Source organism: Recurvomyces mirabilis (genome assembly GCF_035927965.1).
Source record: "Recurvomyces mirabilis strain CCFEE 5264 chromosome Unknown scaffold_1, whole genome shotgun sequence".
Classification (NCBI taxonomy): domain Eukaryota; kingdom Fungi; phylum Ascomycota; class Dothideomycetes; order Mycosphaerellales; family Teratosphaeriaceae; genus Recurvomyces; species Recurvomyces mirabilis.
Window position 1 is genome coordinate 199,382 of NW_027041935.1, and position 21,458 is coordinate 220,839.

A 21,458-nucleotide genomic window follows, 5' to 3' on the forward strand; every position below is an offset into this window, starting at 1 on the left:
GAGGATCGGTTGTTGACAAGGTTGAAAGGTTAACAGCAGAGAAGGGCTTTAGGTGCGATGTATGCTGTATGATGGAGTATGGGTCGTAGATCGTGTGTAGGTGGTCGATCGAAGTTTCGTCCGTGGCGGTAGAATCAAGTCTCCCAGAAGACTTCGACCTTCGTATATAAACGGTTCTAATAGGTTGCAAGTGACACTCCCACCTCCGTGTCTGACGCGCCAAACAAGCCGCATCACGTCGACCCGGGACGTGCAGAGTGAACATTTGCATTATAGCTGTGGTATGGTGAATTGAGGACAACAATTTCGTGAATCGAGACGACGCTGGTTGGCTGCTCTAGCTCCCGGGCAGTGTTAGCCGGATGCATTGTTGCCTGGCAACAAAAGGGTGAATAGAGGTGGAAGAAGAAACAAAGAGACGAATGAATCTGCTGACAAAGGAAAGAAGTTGTGTGAATTGTCGGGATGAGGAGGTGAGGACAACTCCGCCTCCTGACCCTAATTCAAGCTGGAGGATCGCAGAGCTGTTGGTGAGAGGGCATCTTAAGTTGAAATGTGATTGCTGGAAGGTAGGGATTGGTCAACAGTGTTTGCTCAGCTGCATACATACACCTCGCAAGGTCTCAGAGCTTATTGTCTGTCTTGAACTTATCCCAGGCTTCGTTCAACGTGCTGAATACGGCGGCACTGACCATGCGCTGCTCGGTAGTGGCGTCTTGCGGTATCTAGAGCCCTGTCAGTACGTAAAATCCGGAGTGTTTGCTTGGGGAACACACCTTATCAGGATGCACCTTCCCAATCGCCTTCATATACACTATTTTGACTTTGTTCGGCATCACTAGATCGCTCATACCAACCTTCTTCCATCCCGCCCCTTCCCATAGCACATTGTCGAGACTTTGCAGTAGAGCGCGGAGATTGTCCGCTTTGCTGCCTTTCCATGCAGTCAATCGTGCATCGACTTGGTCAATAAGAGCAAACTTCTCATCGTCGGCTTTCTCAGCAGCGGCATTTGCATCGCGAAGCTTGGTCACTGCCGCGGCGGAAGATGGTGAGGTCAAGGTAGGACGGTTCAAGCTATTGCCCAGTGGCCGAGCAGGGGGTGCTTTCTTGGCCGGAGGTCTCGCTCCGCTGCCGTTGGTTGTAGCCGCTGCAGCCTTCGGATTGGCAGCTTTCTCACATCTGTCACGGCCTCTCAGGCTGACAGCACCTCCGACGCCAGCCTCGATGGCCTGACGCCAGGCCGCTGCACCATCTGTCCATTTCTCCATGTGCTCGAGAGCTTCGGCCTTGCGCATAACAGCTTTGCCGTAGAAATCGCGCATGTCCTTCAGTCCTTCGCCACCAAGATCGATGGTCTCACCAACACCTTGACTTGAGCCAATGATCTCAAGTGCACGATCAGCATCAACTACTGCGGTCTTTGCCTCACCGGTCTTCAAGCCAGTCAAAGATCGATTGGTCAAGACTATAATCGTGATCGGATGAGTAGCAGGTAGAGGTGTCAAAGCTGCGGTGTATGACCCGTGGGCAGCAGCGTAGTCTCCACGTTTGAACGACTCGCCACCTGCTTTCCGATGCTTGGCTGACATTGCAAGAGCAGAAGGCGATACTGGAGGTAGATCGCGTGGCGGTGCTGATGGACGTTTTATAGCCGGTGCTGATCGCACAACAGATGGAGCCTGCCTTGTTCCCACTACTGGCGGCGTCGGCGCAGGTGCTTGCACTGGTGCCGGGCTGAACAGATCCACCTCCCGCTGAGGCTGTGCTGTGGGCTGTGGAGTTGGTCGCTTACGCCTAGCGGGACTAACATAGGCTTGCCCGGTCTGATCTTCCACTTCTTCACGCCTCAGCTTGGTTGGTGGTCTCTTGTCTTGCTGAGGTACAGGCTGTTGCACAAACCTGGATTGAGGTGGTGAGCGCTGTTGCAGAGTTTCGACAGGCGAACGACCTCTATGCGGAAGGTCTGAGACTCTTTCGATGTCTTGTGATCGGGTAGGCTTCTGAAATTGAGGCTCTCGTGGCGTGTCCAACATTGCAGCCTCATCCGTGACATCGACTGGAGGCTTCCTCGCAGTAGGCTTCGGAGGCGGCTGTCGACGCTGACTACTGGCGCGACTCGTATCTGGGCTAGGTTCCTGCATCCATTTTGGCTGGCTGGCATCGCGTTCTTGCTGGAAGTCTGACATGGTCTTCGCCATCTGCTTTTGACTAGCTTTCCATAACGAGTTTGCGCCCTTGAAGAGCTTGTTGCCAAGTTCTTGCGCAACCTGCGAAGCATCTTTCTCACCATTTGCAGGAGATCTGCTGTCTTGCCGCCGCGCAGCTGAAGTCGACCGCTCATCGTCTCGCATATATGCTGGCCCTCCACTATGCTCACCTCGTGAACTTCGCATTGGACTTCTTCCGCCATGGACGGGACTTCGTTGTCGCGTGGCTTGCGCTTCAGATCGCGCCTTCTGCTTAGACTCTTCATGCGCTTGTTGTAAAAGGTAGCCAACAGCGTCTTGCACGTCGCCACCGGTCTCGGACAATGCAATTGTAGCTGCGTCAGCTGAGAACCCCATATCCACCAGCTCAGCGAGCGCACTGTCTCCAGGCGTTGACTTGTGGGATACGTTGAATCCATCGCCTCCCAGATCGTGACGTCGAGGTGGTGGCTCGGAGGCTTTGTTTTCTTGCGGCCGCTCGACGGCTGGCTTACCTAAGTCGCCCAGAATGTCATCGTCATCGACCGGCACGTGCTGAGCAGGGACAATAGTATGCCCGTTACCACGACCAGATTTTGCGGCCAGACCAAAAGGGTCGTCGTCGTCGTCGGCCTCGAAGCCAGCTTCGTGGCTGGCAAATGATTGGGAATACGGCACTGTTACAGGAGTATTCCTTCCACTTGTCGCGGTCGAGCTGACGGGCAGTGACATGTGGCTCGCCCGATCGACAGGCGCATCTTTATTGAACGCAGCCAAGATATCATCAACATCCTCCTGCGCATGTGGTGGGGCAGGTGACGTGGCCCGCACCTCCGGTGTCCCTCTGCCGCTTCCTAGAGTATCCCATAGTTGAGACTGCTGTTCCTGCTGCCGCCGCTTCTCCTCCACTAGCTGCCTTTGTCGGTCCTGGATAGATAATGTGCTACTGCTTGGTTTCTGTGCTTTGTTCCCTAGCAGACTACCAAAACTGTCTACGCCCGTCTTGGGTGCGTTATTGACAGTGCTCGATGGTCGAGAGATGGTCTGCGGCGAGGCTGACCCAGAAGCAGACGGTTGTAACATTGGGCTGGCTCGGTAGCTACTGTAAGTGGAAGCGAAGGCTGCTGGGTTGTTAGGAGCCTTATTCGTAGGCTTAGCCGGAGCCTGCCAGTCTTCTCCCAGTAGATCGTCCATTGTAGAGCATGGGATATTCCGAAAATGTTATCGAGGTAACATACTGTGGAGAGATATGTGGTTGTGATATTGCAGTAATTAAGCACGAGACAATTCGCCAATGTTAAGGGTTCAGGGTTCAATCAAATGCTTAGTTGACAGAGTGACTAAGCATTTCTCGAAATTTTGACGATCACGAAGAAACTGTGCATCAAGATCATAAGGAGGCAAATATTACTACCAATAATCCACTTCCTGTTCTTATATCGTGCTTTCGGGCGTACAGGCGTTCTTGTATCATGAAGACCGACTTCAAAGTATCATGAGCCCCGAATCTGCTTGTGCGAAGAGTACTGACTGTCAGCAGTTTTCAAATCTTCTCGGCAGCGTATATCGCAAAGGCAATCTTATATACACGGATGATGGCACATGTCTACTGTCGCCTGTCGGCAATCGCGTGACCGTCTTCGACCTCATCAACAATAAATCACATACTCTACCGTTTGCACATCGGACCAACGTTGCACGGATAGCGCTACACCCTCGGGGACAACTGCTATTAACAATCGATGAAGGCGGCCAAGCAATCCTCAGCCACTTTCAGAGGCGGATTGTGTTGTATCGCTTTTCGTTACGAGACAAGGAGAACCGGTCCATCTCGGCATTAGCCTTCTCGCCTAGCGGAACACACTTCGCTGTGGCAATTGGCCGCAAGATCGAGGTGTGGCGAACGCCGTCTACGCCAGGCTCCCACGAGTCAGCGGAAAACGAAGACGAGGACGGAGGGCTAGAGTTCGCGCCTTTCGTACGATATCGACAGTATGTCTCACATTATGATAGTGTGCAGAGTATCGAGTGGAGTAGCGATTCGAGATTCTTCCTATCCGCAAGCAAGGACTTGACGGCACGAATATGGAGCTTAGACCCTGAGGAAGGTTTTACACCCACCACGCTTGCCGGGCATAGGACCGCAGTATATGCTGCCTGGTTCAGTAACGATCAGGAGACCATTTGGACCATCTCCAAGGACGGCGCTCTCTTTCGATGGCAGTATCTACCACCGCCAGACGTCGATCTCGAAATGGTGACAGAAGATGATGAGCGATGGCGAATCAGCGAGCGACATTACTTCTTCCAGGACCAAGCAAATCTCACGACGGCAGCATTCCACGCGCCATCGAATCTATTGGTGACAGGGTTCTCAAATGGCTTGTTCATGCTGCACGAGCTGCCAAGCTTTAGCGAGATACACAAGCTCTCGATTTCAGCATCGAAGATTGACACAGTCTCGATCAACAAATCAGGGGAGTGGCTTGCCTTCGGCTCTTCTGCGCTTGGACAGCTGCTAGTGTGGGAGTGGCAATCCGAGTCTTATATATTGAAGCAGCAAGGACACTTCGACAGCCTGAACGCACTCACATACAGCCCTAGCGGCGATCGTGTCATCACTTGTGCAGACGATGGCAAAATCAAGGTCTGGGACACGGCTTCGGGATTCTGTATTGTCACGTTCACCGAGCATACATCTGGCGTGACAGCGTGTGAATTCGCTCGTCGTGGGAACGTACTGTTCACGGCTTCACTCGATGGCAGTGTAAGAGCATTTGACCTCATCCGGTACAGATGTTTCAGGACCTTCACTGCGCCAAAGAGGCTCAGCTTTAGCTCCATTGCAGTCGACCCTGCCGGTGACGTGGTAGCAGCTGGTAGCTTAGACGACTTCGACATTCATATCTGGAGCGTACAGACTGGTCAGCTATTAGATCAGCTCTCCGGCCACGAAGGTCCTGTGGCCTCTCTAGCATTTGCGCCAAACGGCAGTAGTTTGGTATCTGGTTCTTGGGATAGGACTGTCAGGATATGGTCTGTCTTTGCTCGAACACAGACCTCCGAGCCTTTGCAGCTGCAGGCGGACGTCCTTTGTGTTGCCGTGCGGCCGGACAGTAGACAAATCGCTGTTTCCACCCTTGACGGCCAGCTGACCTTCTGGTCCATGAGCGAGGGCACACAAGAAGGCGGGACGGATGGCCGGCGAGATGTCTCCGGTGGTCGCAAAGTCTCTGATCGGCGTACTGCGGCTAACGTGGCCGGCACGAAGAATTTTAATACGATCACGTACTCTGCCGATGGTAGTGTCGTACTGGCAGGCGGTAATAGCAAGTATATCTGCCTATATGCCGTCGAGACTGCTGTGTTACTGCACAAGTATACCGTCAGTGTCAATCTTAGCCTAGAAGGCACGCAAGAATTCCTCAACTCGAGACTACTAACAGAAGCTGGGCCTCAAGCACTTCCCGACGAGGTAGGCGAGAACTCGGACCTCGAAGATCGACTAGACAAGAGTCTACCTGGGAGCAAGAGGGGCGACGCGGCGCAACGTAAGACGGCACCTGCTGTCCGTGTACCGGGCGTGGCATTCTCCCCTACAGGGCGTGCCTTCTGTGCCGCGAGCACGGAAGGTTTGCTAATCTACAGCGTTGATTCGGGTGTACAATTTGATCCTTTCGATCTGGATGTCGATGTCACACCCGAAAGCACGCTCAAGACGCTCGCTCAGCGACAATGGCTGAAAGCACTCGTCATGGCTTTTCGACTCAATCATCCAAAGCTCATTACTCGTGTCTACCGCGCTGTACCCACATCAGATATCGGGCTCGTGGTCCGAGACCTACCACGAGTCTATCTCGATCGACTGCTCAGGCATGTTGCGAAAGAGGTAGATACTTCACCGCACATGGAGCTGAACTTCCTATGGTTGGAAAGCCTGCTGCGGCAGCACGGTAGTGTGTTGAAGGAGAAGCCTGGAGAGTTTGCAGAGGTCGTGAGGATGGTGCAGAGGGCAGTCGGCAGGATACAGGGCGAGGTCATGAGAGTCGCGGATGGGAATGCTCGGACAGTGGACTATTTTCTTGGGCAGCCGAGGGTTGGTGGCACTGGTCTTCAGCAGAAGAAGCTTACGGATGGTCACTCAACGAACGATGCAGAAATTGGAGACGAAGATGAGGATGAGGAGATGGTAGGTGGGGCTGATGAGTGGGTCGGTCTGGAATGAATTGCTGGTTCGTGGGCAGATGTACTATGATTGCCAACAACTTCCTTCGGAACCATCCCACTAGCTCAAGCTAATGGTGAAATCTCGCGCGCCCGAAACTCTCACGCCGTCCATGCGTTTGAGCCTCTGGCCTCGCTCTATAGAAATCATCTCATGCTACTAGATCGGCCAAAGACGGTTCTCGCCGGCTCCTGCATCAGCTTTCTGCCGCCTTCCGAGCATTCCGATACTTTCCATAGCGCTTTAGTCTTACTCAGCGAGCTCCTCCTCAACGCCATCAGACCCTACCCTCGCCCAGTCCTGCTGCAAACTCCGCACCATCAGTCGCACGAACGCCGGGTCTTGACACCTAGCCAGCTCATGGTCGATATGATGATCCCACAACGACGTAAAAATCCGACCGACTCTCTTTCCCTTCAACGGATCCTTTGGATCATAATCGGCATTGAACTCGTGCTCGAGCTTCTCAAGTCCGCCAATTTTATCGGTGACCCAGCAGAGCCAACCGGCCCAACCATGCCAGTATGCAATGATCTGATTCTTGACTTCTTCGAAAGCCTCGAGTTTGAAGGGGTTGGCTGCTTGAGTGGCTTTGAGATTGTGATGGATATTCTGTAGCGAGTGCCGTGGGTGGGTGACGGCGGAAGGTTCGATAGCTTTGTAGCGGATGATGACCTTGGCCATGGCTTTGCATGCTTCTTTGGATATTCTGGTCAGGAAGGCGTGCGAGTTGTGCGGTGTGTTGTCGTCCACGGTCAATCTGAAGGTGTTCGCGACGTAGAAGATGAGTTTGGCTTCTTCGCGGATGGTTTTGCAGGTTGGGAGCAGGCCTGACACTGGGATGTGGCCGGAGCTGTAGGGATGTCGATGGCGGTTTCGCTTGTGAGGGTGAAGTGGTAGATGCGGTTGCGGAGTTCTGGTGGTAGCATCAGGAAAGGTGACGATGGGTTGCTAAATGAGGTGGACATGTTCAGTTGAGTTGTCTGGCTGTTGAAATGGATGATCAGAGAGGAACAGGACTGTGGGCCGGAGCAGGTCGATTATAGTCGAGGCTCAAATGTCTCGAGACATATCCGGCCAGGGGTGACGTTGCTTAAGGTCAACGGCATTACACTTTCTTTGAAGCACATACAGGTGTGATTGGTTACAAAGACTAAAGAAGAGTTATTCACATATCCTCGAAGCTACGTCTGTACGTGATACCAATCAGGCCTCTAAGACCAGGTACACAATTCATGAACAGACCGATCTTTAGCGGCAACTCGACCTCACCCAACTCCTCGAATCAGAGACTGCTTGTCCACAGCGTCCCCATATCAGTGTTAACATAACTCCAATCAATATTCGCCACCCAACTAGCAAGATCGTTATCATTCCACACCGTGTCACCAAGATCAGGTATCTCGTTCCCGTATCCCGTCATCGCCGCTCCATGCTGAGCCTCCACAGCCTCATGATTCTCCACCGCCACCATTGGCGCGTTGAGCACATCATCTAGAGCTCGCGAGAGAGCGTCGGAGGCCTGCGTGCAGACATCCTTGTTGGTGTCGGAGGGCTCGCACGCCGTGTCTAGCTGGCCTACGAAGATGGACAAGGTGCGGACGAGCGAGGCCCTCGTGATGCCTTCTGGAAGGGCGAGGAGCGGAGGCCGTTGTCGTCCCATTTTCTGCAAGGCTTCGATCAGCACGACCGCGGCGGGCATGCCGTGCAACAGGAGCTGTTGCCACGGTCAGCAACATGTTCTCATCATAATTCCCCAGGACAAAGAAATGCTAACCAGATACGAGAAATCGCGATGAGCCCTCGCATCCCTTATCCTCGCCTCCCCGAGCCCCATCAACATCGTCACTACATCAAACGAGACCTGTATCAACGGCGTCATAGCCTGGGGATCTGCTTGTGCCAGGGCGAGAGCACGATAGATATGGAAGTCAGTGGTCGCAAAGCCCAGATACGTGATCATCAACATCTGGCAGACTTTTGGTGGGAGGCCTGTAGTCCAGTAATTCGTTTTGTACTTAAGTTGAGGGGGCAGGGTGCGCCAGGCCTCGCAGCTGCGGGCGGAAAGGGCTCTGTTTGGATTACATTAGCTCCCTCGAGCACGGGAAAATTTGTTCGCGGGAGGTGGGATGACATACTGCAGACGCTCTCTTGCTCCGGGTATCGAAGGCTGATACGTCTGATCGAGGATCTCCTCGCTGATTTCCGCAGTCGCTAGGCGCATCCTGATGAACGAAGACGGATAGTAAGGTCCGCTCATATCCCATCCGTCGGCAGAAAGTCGACTCTGGGCCGCACGCAACTGTTCTGGCTCCGCAAGCACCTCGTCATCGGATAGGTTCAGCGGCGCGAGGGTCGATGAGTAACGTCTCGAGATCCTCGGGGGTCGGTCGAAGAGCGAGGATAGAGCCATGTTCAGCACGTATGCTTTGACGAACACCCGCCGTCGGGTCTCGGCAAGGAAGAAAGGCGTATCCTGCGTGATCAACTTCTCGTTGTGGTAGCCTGCGGCGAGAACATCGGATGACACATCGCCCAGGGCACGCCAGACGTCCTCACCTAGCGGCATATGTCAGCAGATGTAACGACGACTCCGCGCGTATCGGTGACCTCTCACTCTTATCCCCTTTGACGTGAGAGCAGTACAGCGCTTGTTCAAGCGCATGCCAGCATCCCGCATCATTCGGCGCCGCAAGCTTCTGATACAGCGCCCGACAAGCCGCACTATATCGGTACATAGCCTGCACGAAATCCGGGCGAACGCCATCCGAGCTCTCTTCATATATGTAAGCCCTGCCTCCAATCGCATACAAGGTCCCCAAGTACTCGAGTCGTAAGTTGGCTCCAGTATTCATGCGCAGGTACTCTTCCGGAGTAGTCGCACTCGTAATCCGTAATGGTCGTTTAGTGGACTCCATGACACATCTCGCGAAGTGCAATGTCTCCTCTCCAGATCGTGGGCCAGAACCAGGTCTCCAATCACCAGTGAGACTAGATAGCGTTTCGACCCCGTTCACAATGAGTGCGGCAGGGACGCAGGAGGCTTTGCTCTCGAGACAGTATCTGTGGAGCATGTTGCGGATGGTCTCGAAGTGGTGTAGCCCCTGCAAGACCTCCACGATCTGGGCAAGGCACTCGCGATCCTCGTCGATCTCGATGGTCCGGGATGACGGTGTTTGCGGCCAAAGTGCGTTCGTCCTGCTGAAAGCCTCCGAGCCACCGGAGGGACTGGAAGAGACGAGAGAGTTGATTCTGGAGAATTCATTGGCTGCGGGTGCGGTGGTATGGTCCACGGAAACTCTGCCAAAGGCATCCGATCCCAACGCCACGACTAGATCGATGGAGTTCATCCCAGCAGCAGACACCGACCTGCTACCCATCGCCACCATAGCAGCATCCCCATCCTCCTCCACAGTAACATCCACACTCCCCGCCGGAGTAGGCAGCGCCTCACCACGTCTAGTCATTGGCGCCGGATGATAAAAGCACTGCGCTTGTAGCGCCCGCTTCCTACATCTCGTACACACCGGTCTCGCATGATCACAGCGGATCTTACCTACCCAGCAACTATGTCAGAACAAGACTTGCGGTTTGTGAGGGATGTTGGATTGTCGCTGATCGTAAGACGCACTTATCCGGCACGGTTCGCACGAAGCTTCCTTGCCATTGCGGCGACGCTTCCGGGGTCGTGTATCTTCTGACATACCGTACTTCAACTCAGGAGGAAGTAGAAAATCAATTAAATCGGGTTCTGGAGGGGCGTGTTGCGGATTTTTGTAGTAATTGGAGTTATGACTGTGCCCGCGACGTCCACATCTCGGAGCTCGGAGTTGGCGGTACTGATCCTCCGCACACACCTTCGGAGTAATGGCGACAAGGGGACCCTATCCATATCATCATGTCTCCAACCAAAATAATCACCAGTCAGAGCTTGAAATGAAATCGTACCCGATCGGCTGCTCCGACTTCAGTACTCGCGAATATCACTATACCAGCACATTGCACTTACGCAGGAAAGATTTTGTAGATCATGCATGGATAAATACTAGTACACACCCGCCAGCTCTGCTACCACGAACTCCATTCCTTGGGGTATCAAAACGTCTCCTTCCGCCGCACCTTTTGCAGCCTGACTATCAGGCTACCCAATTCAGCAAACCGTAACCAGTCGCCTCCACAGTTCATACCCAGCTCCACGCATCCACGTCATCGGAACCCATCTATCATCAATGCAAACTGCTCAAGCCTCGCCCTAACAGAACCTCCCTCATCGCCACAAATCATGCCGACTGCCCCTCCTCTCATGCTGCGCCCCACCACTCCCCGAACTCCCAGCCAGACTCCCAATACTAGGCGGCGGCTTCAAGAAACTCCCCCTACTACTCCCTCCCGTCCCCGCACTCCCCCCCGTCCCCGCACTCCCAAAACTCCCCCACCTCGTGCCCCCCACCCCATCATACCCAGCCCCAGCCCCAGCCCCATCCCCACTAGTCATTGGCCTCGGCACCTCCTCCTGCGGCACAGCCAAGAACCCCCCAAACCCATTCCCCACGATCACGGACTTCCTTGCCTCCCCACCAAAACCTCCCTGAGCCCATTGCGGGCCGAGACCACGGGAAGCGGAGTAAGCGCTTAATGGACGACCACCAGAAGCAGAGGCTGAGGATCCGCGATCCCTACCGTGGGTTTGCGGGCCCGGGGCGATGGAAGTGAAGACCCATTCCAGTTCATCGATGCCCTTGGAGAAGACCTCGAGGGTTTGGTTGAAGCCGGCGCCGGAGAAGGCGTTACCGTTGCCATTTCCTGCCATGCCGTTGATGTTTAAAAGGGAGGGATTCGTGCTGGTGGAGAGATTGCTAGGTTTACTCCTCAGACTCCCACCGTTCTGCGAGCCATGACTCGACGATGCAGAGGCGAAGGGAGCCGGGATCGGGGGGAGGATGAGGAGGTCGGTGAAGGTTGGGTCGCGGACGTAGAGGACTGTTAGAGCTGGGAGGGCGTTTTGGTGGAGGGAGGAGGCGAGGTAGGCATAGTAGCTTTCGGCCGGTTTTTGCAGGCCGTGGACTTCTTCCGAGCTGGTGATTTCGTAGTGCAGGGTTTGGAGGCTGATGGATGTCAAGGGGGGTAGTTGGGCGGTGGTGAGGGAGAGGGATTTGAAGACTGTTTCTGTTATGGAGAGGTGATGGAGTTGTGGGGCGGTCCAGAGAATGTGGTGGAGGGTTTGGATTGTGATGCCGGTGTTTGAGAGGGTGAGGGAGGAGAGGACTTCGCGGTTCTGCGCGGCGGTGAGGTGTTGGCAGAGACCTTGGGAGGTGAGGTTGGGGGTGCTGGAGAGGGTGAGGTGGTGGAGAGGTGGGAAGTCCGGGAGTTGGCCGGGGGAGAGCTGGAAGACGCTGTCATCCATCCAGGGTAGATGGCTGAGGGTGAGGTCGTGAAGGGTAGGTAGGCTAGCCAAGACGATCCTCAGTGTCGCCGGTTCAATGGCCAGCCCGCTCAACTCCATGATTTCAATGCTCTGCCAATGTCGATGCGCCAGTAACTCCAACGCCTCCTCGCTCCCACCCCGATACGTCATCTTCCGAATATCCGGACATCGCGCCTGCAACTCCTGCCTCAAAGCCAAACACCCGGGATCACCAGTAAAGAAGCCATCAGGCAAATCCACATATCTCAAGTTCGACAACGCACTCACACACCTCGCCAGCTCCCCCTTGGCAGTCTCCCGCGTCATATACGGCAGCTTCAGCACCAGAACCTGCTGTGCCAAGTGCTCCTGCTCCCGCACCGTCCTACAGAGCAGAGAGAGGCGTATACTCGGCACCTCACCGGGCTCCACCACCGCACTCCGGCTGCGGAAATGCTTGCCCGCCTTTTGCCGTCGCTCGGCCAGCTCTTCTTCTAAAGCGCAGTAATGTACCGCGTCGATGCGGACGCTGGAGTAGAGGGCTTTCTGCGCCACGCCGTACCATTTCCGACTGACCTGTGCGCACTTGGCCAGGTCGCGGAGGTCGCAGAGCATGCAGCCATCGCCTATTTGGGATCTTTCCGAGGCTTCGTAGGTGAGGTCTTCGGAGTGAGGACAGACGTAGGAGAAGATGGTCGCCAGTACTGTCTCGGGCAATCGTTGTGTTTGGTCGCGGCCTTGGTATGCGCGGGGCGGGCTGGTGTAGGAATAGGCTGGTGGTGGTGGTGGTGGTGGTGGTGATGGTAATGCTTGTGGACCATTATTGCTTTTGAGGTGGGAGCGACTGCGGAAGTGTTTGAGGAGACCCATGGCGGATGCTTGTGCTGATGTAAATGAGTGGTTGCCAATGTAGTGCTCTCCCCGGTACAATCAATTAATGCGAGGAAATGTTGCTGCACCGCTTCAATGCCTGTCTCTCATATGAAGATCCGTCTCACGTGTCACTCGCCAGTGACTATGGAATAGATCAGATCAGACATGGGTGAAGCGAGAGGGACAGGAGGTGCAGCAGCAAACAGACATGCCTACCGAAAGTAGTAGTTCTGCTGCCGCCCTCTCCTCTGACATGCTGCGACCTTCTTTCTCGGCCTTAGTGATTGGCAGCGAAGGTTTGGCCCTGAAGCATTCCCCACGTTTCGTCAGCAACCGCACAGACACCATCACCCTTTTTGGCTTTGTTTCAGCCTCACAAGCTATGTATCAAGAAGAGGTACTGTATAGGTGACAGAATGCCTGCAGACTCCCTAGAAGAGCTGGCTCATCCCCAGTACTGGGACAAGCGCTATGGCGATACCGATAGCGGAGACGCCAAAACCTACGACTGGCTCCGGCACTTCGACACCATCAAACCCTTCTTGCTGAAGCATTTGCCACCACCAGACACCGATCCCAAAATCCTCCACCTTGGTAGCGGCAATAGCGTATGTCTCGACTCCGCTACTATATAGACTATAGCCTGAGTAAGTGCTGAGAGGCAAGTACACCCCACAGACCCTGCCCTCAGACCTCCTCTCCCTCTCCTACACCCACCAAACCGCCGTCGACTTCTCCGACGTAGTCATAGCATCCATGCGCGCCCAACACCCCACCATAACCTGGCTTCCCATGGACATCCGCTCCCTCACCTTTCCCCCCTCAAGCTTCGATCTCTGCATCGATAAAGCAACCCTAGACGCCATGCTCTACGGCTCCCTCTGGGATCCCCCCGAGGATGTGAGGGCAAATGTGAAGGCTTATGTAGATGAGGTCGCGCGGGTGCTGAGGCCGGGGGGCACGTGGTTGTATATTACGTGGCGGCAGCCGCATTTTATTCGGCCATTGGTTGAAAGGGAGGGGGTTTGGACGGTGGAGGTTGAGACTTTGAGTGATGGGGCGGGGATGTTTGAGTATTTCGGGTTTGTGATGCGGAAGGTGGGAGTGTAGGTGTCACTGTCGGGATGAGGGACGATTGGTGTATTGTGCTTAGGGGCAACATGTGCAGATCCATGCAGTCCCAAGTTAGCAGGCCGTGGTGACCTGGACCAAGACGTGCCGTGAAATTCGATGAAGAGTATAAGCACCACTGTAACGTTGCATGGTACATACATTCGGACCAGTACATGCGATCCAAACCCACCACGCTACAGCCAATTTGGCAGCGGAGAAGTACTTCGCCACCACACCTCACCCCTCCACTCCCCAACAACAACAACAACATCCTCTTCTCAAGAACTATCCCCGTTAAACTCCCCCGCCACACACTTCGTCACCAACGGCACATCCGCCCAACTCCCATCCGAATTCTGCGTGGGAACCTCGCTAAGCACATAACTCGGATCGAACTGCCCGGCCGCCCAGCCAATCCATCCGAAATACACATCATTATAACTATTCATCGTCTCGAACTGCTGGCACAGGTTGGTATAACATGTAGTATCTGTGGGCCCCCCGCCGGTTTCGGTGAGGAAGGCCGAGCGTTTGTTTGTGCGAAGCCAGTTGCCTGATTTCATATCAGTAATGGTGTAGTAGAGTAGAGTAGAGTATTGTAAAGGTAGTTGTGGGGCTGAGTTATGAAAATGTACATGGGTCTGGGACATACCAAGCGTAGTAAAGACAGCACTATTATTAGTCGTACACTGCGGATGCGTGCCCGAATTGTCCGAATCGAGATACTTATGCACGTCGAAGATGATGTTCGTGAATGTGCCGTCTGGGTTATGGACAGGCAAGAGAGCGGCGCCGGATCCGTTGTCCAGGAATTGGCCCGCGGAGGCGTAGTTCGTGCCCGGGATGAGGACGTAGTTTGTTGTGGCGCCCGCTTGCCGGATGGCGGTCACGGCTGCTTGGACGGTGGTGGCCCAGAGGTTGATGTCGAGGTCGTGCTGGATGGAAGGAAGTGAATTAGCCCGTCGAATTGTTCGAGGCACTCGATGACTGGTCAAGGGGATGACCTTACGGGCTCGTTCATGATCCCAAATGCGACCTTATTGTTATTAGCATACTTCGCCGCCAACGAACCCCAAAAACTCGCAAACTGCGCATTCGTCGGCGCCCCGGAATCCTGCCCTATAATCTTCCCGTTCCATCGGGCATAATTATGGATATCAATCTCACATAACGCGGCGCCGGAGGCGATACAGGCTTGGACCAGTTTATCGTAGATGGCGAGGTTGTTGGCGTTGATGGAGCCGCCGAGGACGCCGTTGACGAGGTATTGCCAGCTGACGGGCAGGCGGAAGGCGTTGAGGCCGTCGTCGGTGACGAAGTGGTTCATTTGACCTACTCCCTTGGAGCCCGGTGGGAAGGCGGAGGAGGCGCCGCAGGTGCCGGTTGTGTCGCAGCCGAAGTCGAAACCGCTGGTCTGTTGTGTTAGTGGCGAAGACGACGCGGTCGACCCAGGTAAGCTTACGCAATATTGACGCCCGCATATTTCACTCGCTTGCCAGAAGCCGGTGCTCTCGTAGCCGTTGGCTTCGGTCTGGTCGAGGTGGGTGGTGCAGTGCCGGGAACACATCCGGAGTAGTAATCGTTACCGCCAGAGCAGTACTGACCTGTTGGACATGCCGATGGTCCAAGCCATGTGTTGCCTCCACATTGCCCATAAGAGGTCTGAGTCTGAGCGTAAACCACGCCGGCGGCGGCGAGGGTGAAGAGTGTGGTCTTCATCTTTGCTTATGCTTAATATGGTCGAGCGAGAGAAAGTGTGTCTCCAGATGAGGTGGGCTGGGTGAATATATCCCGTCATGGTTCACCCACGATACTCCTGCAGAGTCGGTCTAGCACCAGAAGCGACAAACATTGCAAGTCGATCACCGCGCATATATTGTGGCCTTCAGTAGTACATGCGCATTCCATGCTGGCGTCCGGCCATGATCATCATGTATTGCTCAGGTACCAGTCTCATGCCCAACCACAACGGCACGAAAAGTCAGAAGACTTTGCAAACCGCCGTCACGCGCAGACACTGGTCGCAGATCCTCAATATATCTTGAGCGGGTTCTCCCATGGAAGTTGTGCAGAAGCGCATGGGCAGTGATGGTGCCCCAAGGCAAGCGGGCCTAGACCCCGTCTTCTTCAGCCGAGTCGGCAACTACGGTAGAATACATGTCTACCTGCGCTATCAGCAAGACACACACCAACAGATAGAGTACTGTCTCATGGATATCACTGCCGCGCTCTCACCCTACACATGGGCATCTCCTGCACCACAAACCACGCATTCCTGACCTTCCAATCCTGGGACCCCACCATCTCAATCTCAAACTCTTGCAAGATCCTCGGGATTAACTTGCGAAGCTCAATCATACTGAGATGCCTGCCCATACAGATCCTCGATCCCGCTCCAAAGGCCAAAAACGACTTTTCCATTTGAGCCAGATGTTCGGCATTGTCACTGCGTGGTAACCACCGCTCTGGCCGGAACTGATAGGGCTCTGGGTAGACGTCCATGTCATACTGCACGACCCAGGAGTTGATGCCCACGATCGTGCCGGCGGGTAGGTAGTGCCCGCTGATTTGTGCGCCGCCAACGGGAACGTGGCGTTCCAGCAACAACCCAGTGCCTGGATGCATGCGTAGCGCTTCTTTGATGGCGGCGTTGATGTACGGAAGATGATTTCGGGTTTCATGGTCTTTTATCGGGTCGCTCAGATGGTTAGCTCGACGACCTTGGTCGATTTCGTCTTGAGCTTTCTGCATCGCAGCCGGGGTTTTCATGAGGTAGTATAGAACGGCTCGCAGAGCAGTGGCCGTGGTGTCGGCTCCAGCGAATACCTGCACAGGAGTTAGTGCGGGTCCGGTCAGATTTCGTGACTATCTGAGACTAACATTGGTGCACAGAGCCACCATGATGTCGGTAGTGTTCATCTTTTCGGAATCCTGGGCCTTCATGGCTGTCCATCTCGATAACATATCATCCCTCATTCCATGCTCATCGGTATGAATACCATGCGCGCTTGAGCTCTTCAGACGGCGATCAAGGGCCTTCTTCGCAAAGACAACGGCACTGTTGACCGTCTCGATTTGCTGCGCGTGACATGTCAGGATCAGTAATCGATTAAGAGACTGTTGCTACTCACTGGAATCAGGTAGGGTAGTAAAGGGTTGCCGAGTAGCAGGCTGTGCAGAAACGGTCTGCCTAATTATCAGTAGGTGACCTTTGCAGCAGGTCAGTACTGCTTACATCTGACCGCAGCACGCAAAGTATATCATCATCGCGTTTCCGGCACCGATCACACCATCGACATCTGAGTCCGTCTCCATGAAACCAAGTCTCTCACCGTATGTGACAATCCCGACAACATCGAATGCTGTAGCGCATCAGCACTGAATGAATCGATGCTAACAGCTTCCGCAAGACACACCATAATAATGCAACCAAGTGCCAAGATCAAAGTCCTCGCTCTGCTTTGCACACTGGCGCATGCGCTGCATGAAAACATCACCGCACCGATCAATGCCTTTCTCCATCTTCAACAGTGCATCCACAGTGTAAGCACTTGCCACCTTCCTCTTCATCTCGCGATGCTTCCTCTCATCGATCACGCTGAAGACATTCGGCTGAGCACGCTTGTTCCAACTAAGACTCTGCATGGGATAAAAAGCGGACTTTGCAAAAGAACCCTGCGCGTTGTAGATGGTTGGGATCATAGCTGGATCGGAGCAAGAGATCACCTTGGGCCCGACGCGCACGAGCTTGCCATGCTTACGATGGAGCTCGATGTTGGTGAGATGTGCGTGTCCTTGCGAGGCATCAAAGAAGCGCCAAAGTCTTGTCCATGCGGCGAGCCGAGGGCCGGGGATGTCACGAAGGCTGGTGTCGTATCGAGTGAGTATCCGCCGTGCTGCGCTGTATAAGAGCGTCACTAGCAGCAAGATCACGGCGATGCCTTGCATGGACCATCCGCTAAGCACAGCCATAGCTCTTTGTTGTCTCTGGACTCGTGCGCGTTTGATGAGCTGCTAGAGGGTGTCTGTCAGGTTCTGGACAGCTTTGTGATTGATAAGTGACCAGGCCAATGGCGGCGTGGTATCCAAGGTCGCTCTTTTGAAGACAATTCGTGCTAGCAATGTGGCATACGATGTAAGCCTCAAATCATGTCCGCAGACAACCACTTTCTGTAAGACGACTTGCTGCTCATCCTGCAGCAAGTCATGCGTAGTGCTGTGTTCGAGCTCCAGATCACTTCGACAGAACTCAGCCGCAGCGTCATTAGGGTTTCGCTGCTTAGTAATTCATGGCTTTAGCTGGAAGCAGAAGCAACGTACGACTCCATCATGGCGGGTGACACGGTACTGTAGCATGTTGCCCATAGCATGAGGTCGTGTGAAGAGTCGTGGCCAGGTAGATTTGATGTAGCAAGCTGGAACGTACGTGAGATGTGCTCAAGTAACGCAGCAGCTTCTGCATATGTGCTGGAACCGGTAGATTTGATGGCAGCTGGTATCAGAGTCTGAGGATAGAACCGTGTCAGGAGAACATTTTCGGGCTCGCGATCGTGGTGGTAGTCAGGCCGATGTGAGCATTCCCGGGACTTGTCACTTCGATGGTGGCTTCTTTGCAAGTAGTGGTCGAGAAGGACAGTGTGATCATCCTCTAATCCCCCAGACCCCATACCACCACCTCCCCATCCCCACCAGCCGAAGCCCACATCCTCCTCAACTGATTCCACGCCACAGCAGAAACAACATCCCTCCTCCCCTCACCTTCCTCACCAGCCCCTGCACCACCCTTCTTATGCCACAGCCTCTCCCTCACAGCTCCAGTAAGCACATCCCAAACCAAAACCCTTCCATCCTCAGACCCACTAATCGCCACCGAATCCGCCATCCCCAACGTCGACCGGATCCGATAAGCTTCATTTACAAACCCCTCCTCGCCATCATCCTTAAAAGTCTGCAAACACTGTCCCGACCCGCGATCCATAAGCCTAACCCTCGAATCAAGCGTAGAAACCAAAACCGCATCCCCCTTCTTCGTTGGACAAACACTCGTGACACCACTCCCCCCCATCACATCCGTCTCCACCCGTCCCGTCCCCAAATCATAACACCTCACCCTCCCATCCACGGACCCCGCAATAATAAACCCACCCAGCACAGCAACAGCACTAACCGCATCCCTCGCCTCCGCAAACGTCATAATAGCCCTCCCATCCCTACTCCTTCCATCCCACACCTTGACCGTCCCATCAAAAGACCCCGAAACCACCGCTGCATCCCCCTCCCCTCCGAAAGCCACCGCATTCACCCGCCCCGCATGCCCCTGAAACCGTCGCAAAGTCTGCGCAGTAGCCACATCCCACAAGAAAACCGTCTTATCCCCTCCCACGGAAGCAAAACGCGCATTATCGTCCGCGACGGCTAGGTCCAGGACACCATAGCCATGGGCGGAGAATTTCTGGATCAGTTTCCCTGTTAGCGGGTTGAAGAGGCGGATTTGCCGGTCTTGGGAGCCGGTGAGGAGGTATTGGCCTGTTCCGGCTGAGAAGGTGAGGGCGTGGACGGGGGCTCCGTGGTTGGGGAGGCGGGCGATGGGGGTTGTTGGGAAGGCCATCGCTTCTGCTGTTTACATTGTATTTTGGCAAGTTGATACTTGACGGAAAGTGGGCTCTGGGTTGCGAAGCGTGACTTCTCGAAATTTATATTATGCTTGGTGGCGAACTTTGGGCATTGATATGTGAAGGTACGCTAGCGCGACCTCCTCCGACACATTTACTCGCACATGAGTTTGAGGAGTGTCGTATACCGTACAGGCATTAACCAAACAACGGATGGATATGTGAAGAGCCTCATCACGACGACTGCTTCGATAACTACAGCTATAGAATCCGCTAAATGCACATACTAATTACTTTACGCGGCTGACGGCAGCACCAGCGCTACCACCCTAGTACCGGTAGCACACTCCACCAATTAACGGAAACACACAGGAAAACAAGTTGGTATATCGCTCATACTTTTCTCCCACCGGTCCAACTCCACCATGTCAACGCTTCACCAGCACAGCCGCCTTCACAATCTCTCCCACAACAGCCTTCGCAGGAACACCAGCTTATTATGCATCAGTCAGTCACTCTAGCGCCTCCCAGTCCTGTTGACACTCCCCTGCAAACTCTCCACCTCCGTCTCCAACCTCTTAATATCACTGTGCGCGGTCTCCAAATCCTTATTAAGACGATCGCGCTCAGAGATGAGTTTCTGTTCCCACTGCCTGAACCGCTGCTCCTCCACTTTAACCTGCTCCGTGAAGCGCTTTCTTAACGCCTCTTCTTCCTCCTTGAACTTGGGGTTATCCAGTTTCCTCGGCCGGGCCTCGCCGAACTTGCGCGTCTCCATCTGTTGGGCGCGGTAAGCTTCGTAGTGGTTTTCTTCCGTCGTGTGGATGAGGTCGAGCATGTGGGTGCGGATGAGGATGGCACGGAGTTTCTTGAAGTCGCAGTGTTCTTCGTTTTCGACTTCGGCCACGCCCCAGGCGTATTGGCGGCCTTTGACTGTGCGGCCGTCGGGGGTGTTGACGTCGCGCTCGGAGCCGATGACGGAGAAGGGCATGGCGGAGATGAGGGTGCGGGCGTGTTGGAGACCGGCTTCGTCGTCTTCTTCGAGCGGAGGGGTGTAGATCTTGATGCCTTGGGCTTCTACCACCGCGCGGACCTGTAGGGAGCGTTAGTAATGTAGAAATGATGTGAGATCACTCGTGACTTACGCGCTGCTTGAAGCGGGCGAGATCGTGTGGGGTGAGGGTGTCTGCCTTGGCAATCACGGGAATGAGGTTGACGCGCGACGACAAGCGCTTCATGACCTCAATGTCCAGCGGCTTGAGGGTATGTCCAGTGGGCCGAATGAAGTACAAGCATGCATGCACGCGAAGGTCGATCTTGTCCTGGCGCTTCGGCTGCTGCTCCTGAAGCATATAGCTCTCATGCTGGTCGTCCAAGAACTCAATGATTGGCTGCCACGAGTCGCGGTTGTTGACATAGTCGCCGAAACCAGGAGTATCAATGACGGTCAAGCGGACCTTGAAGAACTTCTCCTCCAGCTCAGCCTTGGTGATCTCAATCTCGACCGTCTTGTCGACCTGTTTGGTGTGTCGGCGGCGGTGGTCGGCGTAGTTCTTGATGGTGGTAGAGAAGAGAGTGTTGATGAAGGTGGTCTTGCCGAGGCCCGACTCGCCAGCGACCATGATGGTGAAGGCAGCACCGCGCTTGGCGACGATCTTGTGGCGCTGGTTGGGGAGCTGGGGGTGGGTGGTATTAGTAGTTGCGTGGCTATCATGACCGCTCTTTGGGACAACTCACATTGGCAATGCCAATGGGTGAAAGTGTTTCCGCCATGATGGTTGTGATGGTGCTGTGCTTCAGCGGTTGAGGTGAAAGAAGTCTTTGTCACAACCACGCGCGAGAGGTGATGTGTGGACGGACGATGTGGATGTTTTTTCGCGATGCTGGTGCTTGTGCTTGTGCTTGTGCTTGAGCAGTCGCGAATCCCCTTTCCGAAAGTGATGTGGCTCGTGCGCTACACAGGGTCTCAGACTTCATTGGCTGTGCGGTTGGCCACCCAAGGCGCATTCTGGGGATATCAAAGTCAATCACCTACTTTCATC

The 21,458-nt window shown here is 54.4% G+C and overlaps 9 protein-coding genes across 9 annotated transcripts; 2 read left to right on the plus strand and 7 right to left on the minus strand.

Annotated features, from left to right (window-relative positions):
* Positions 1-623: 623 nt before the first annotated feature.
* On the minus strand, positions 624-3,383 carry SWA2 (auxilin-like clathrin-binding protein required for normal clathrin function; the record flags this gene model as incomplete). Its single annotated transcript, XM_064832809.1, has 2 exons — positions 624-725; positions 777-3,383. 2 exons carry the CDS (start codon positions 3,381-3,383, stop codon positions 624-626), a joined length of 2,709 nt encoding a protein of 902 aa, XP_064699078.1.
* A 301-nt stretch (positions 3,384-3,684) lies between these two features.
* PWP2 (U3 snoRNP protein) lies at positions 3,685-6,414 on the plus strand (the record flags this gene model as incomplete). Its single annotated transcript, XM_064832810.1, has 1 exon — positions 3,685-6,414. The coding sequence occupies one exon, from the start codon at positions 3,685-3,687 to the stop codon at positions 6,412-6,414; it is 2,730 nt and encodes a 909-aa protein (XP_064699079.1).
* Positions 6,415-6,663: 249 nt separating this feature from the next.
* Positions 6,664-9,881, minus strand: LTS14_000097 (uncharacterized protein; the record flags this gene model as incomplete). The annotated part of the gene is made up of 5 exons (XM_064832811.1): positions 6,664-7,365; positions 7,796-8,131; positions 8,192-8,486; positions 8,553-8,973; positions 9,032-9,881. 5 exons carry the CDS (start codon positions 9,879-9,881, stop codon positions 6,664-6,666), a joined length of 2,604 nt encoding a protein of 867 aa, XP_064699080.1.
* An 800-nt stretch (positions 9,882-10,681) lies between these two features.
* Positions 10,682-12,688, minus strand: LTS14_000098 (uncharacterized protein; the record flags this gene model as incomplete). The annotated part of the gene is made up of 1 exon (XM_064832812.1): positions 10,682-12,688. One exon carries the CDS (start codon positions 12,686-12,688, stop codon positions 10,682-10,684), a length of 2,007 nt encoding a protein of 668 aa, XP_064699081.1.
* Positions 12,689-13,107: 419 nt separating this feature from the next.
* On the plus strand, positions 13,108-13,342 carry LTS14_000099 (uncharacterized protein; the record flags this gene model as incomplete). The annotated part of the gene is made up of 2 exons (XM_064832813.1): positions 13,108-13,299; positions 13,334-13,342. The coding sequence occupies 2 exons, from the start codon at positions 13,108-13,110 to the stop codon at positions 13,340-13,342; spliced, it is 201 nt and encodes a 66-aa protein (XP_064699082.1).
* Positions 13,343-14,082: 740 nt separating this feature from the next.
* Positions 14,083-15,523, minus strand: LTS14_000100 (uncharacterized protein; the record flags this gene model as incomplete). The annotated part of the gene is made up of 4 exons (XM_064832814.1): positions 14,083-14,357; positions 14,457-14,739; positions 14,814-15,213; positions 15,267-15,523. The coding sequence occupies 4 exons, from the start codon at positions 15,521-15,523 to the stop codon at positions 14,083-14,085; spliced, it is 1,215 nt and encodes a 404-aa protein (XP_064699083.1).
* Positions 15,524-15,915: 392 nt separating this feature from the next.
* LTS14_000101 (uncharacterized protein) lies at positions 15,916-17,776 on the minus strand (the record flags this gene model as incomplete). Its single annotated transcript, XM_064832815.1, has 6 exons — positions 15,916-15,969; positions 16,040-16,630; positions 16,685-16,882; positions 16,936-16,990; positions 17,040-17,166; positions 17,221-17,776. 6 exons carry the CDS (start codon positions 17,774-17,776, stop codon positions 15,916-15,918), a joined length of 1,581 nt encoding a protein of 526 aa, XP_064699084.1.
* A 323-nt stretch (positions 17,777-18,099) lies between these two features.
* Positions 18,100-19,412, minus strand: LTS14_000102 (uncharacterized protein; the record flags this gene model as incomplete). Its single annotated transcript, XM_064832816.1, has 2 exons — positions 18,100-18,518; positions 18,563-19,412. The coding sequence occupies 2 exons, from the start codon at positions 19,410-19,412 to the stop codon at positions 18,100-18,102; spliced, it is 1,269 nt and encodes a 422-aa protein (XP_064699085.1).
* A 521-nt stretch (positions 19,413-19,933) lies between these two features.
* Positions 19,934-21,189, minus strand: spn4 (Septin spn4; the record flags this gene model as incomplete). The annotated part of the gene is made up of 3 exons (XM_064832817.1): positions 19,934-20,509; positions 20,562-21,092; positions 21,154-21,189. The coding sequence occupies 3 exons, from the start codon at positions 21,187-21,189 to the stop codon at positions 19,934-19,936; spliced, it is 1,143 nt and encodes a 380-aa protein (XP_064699086.1).
* Positions 21,190-21,458: the final 269 nt, after the last annotated feature.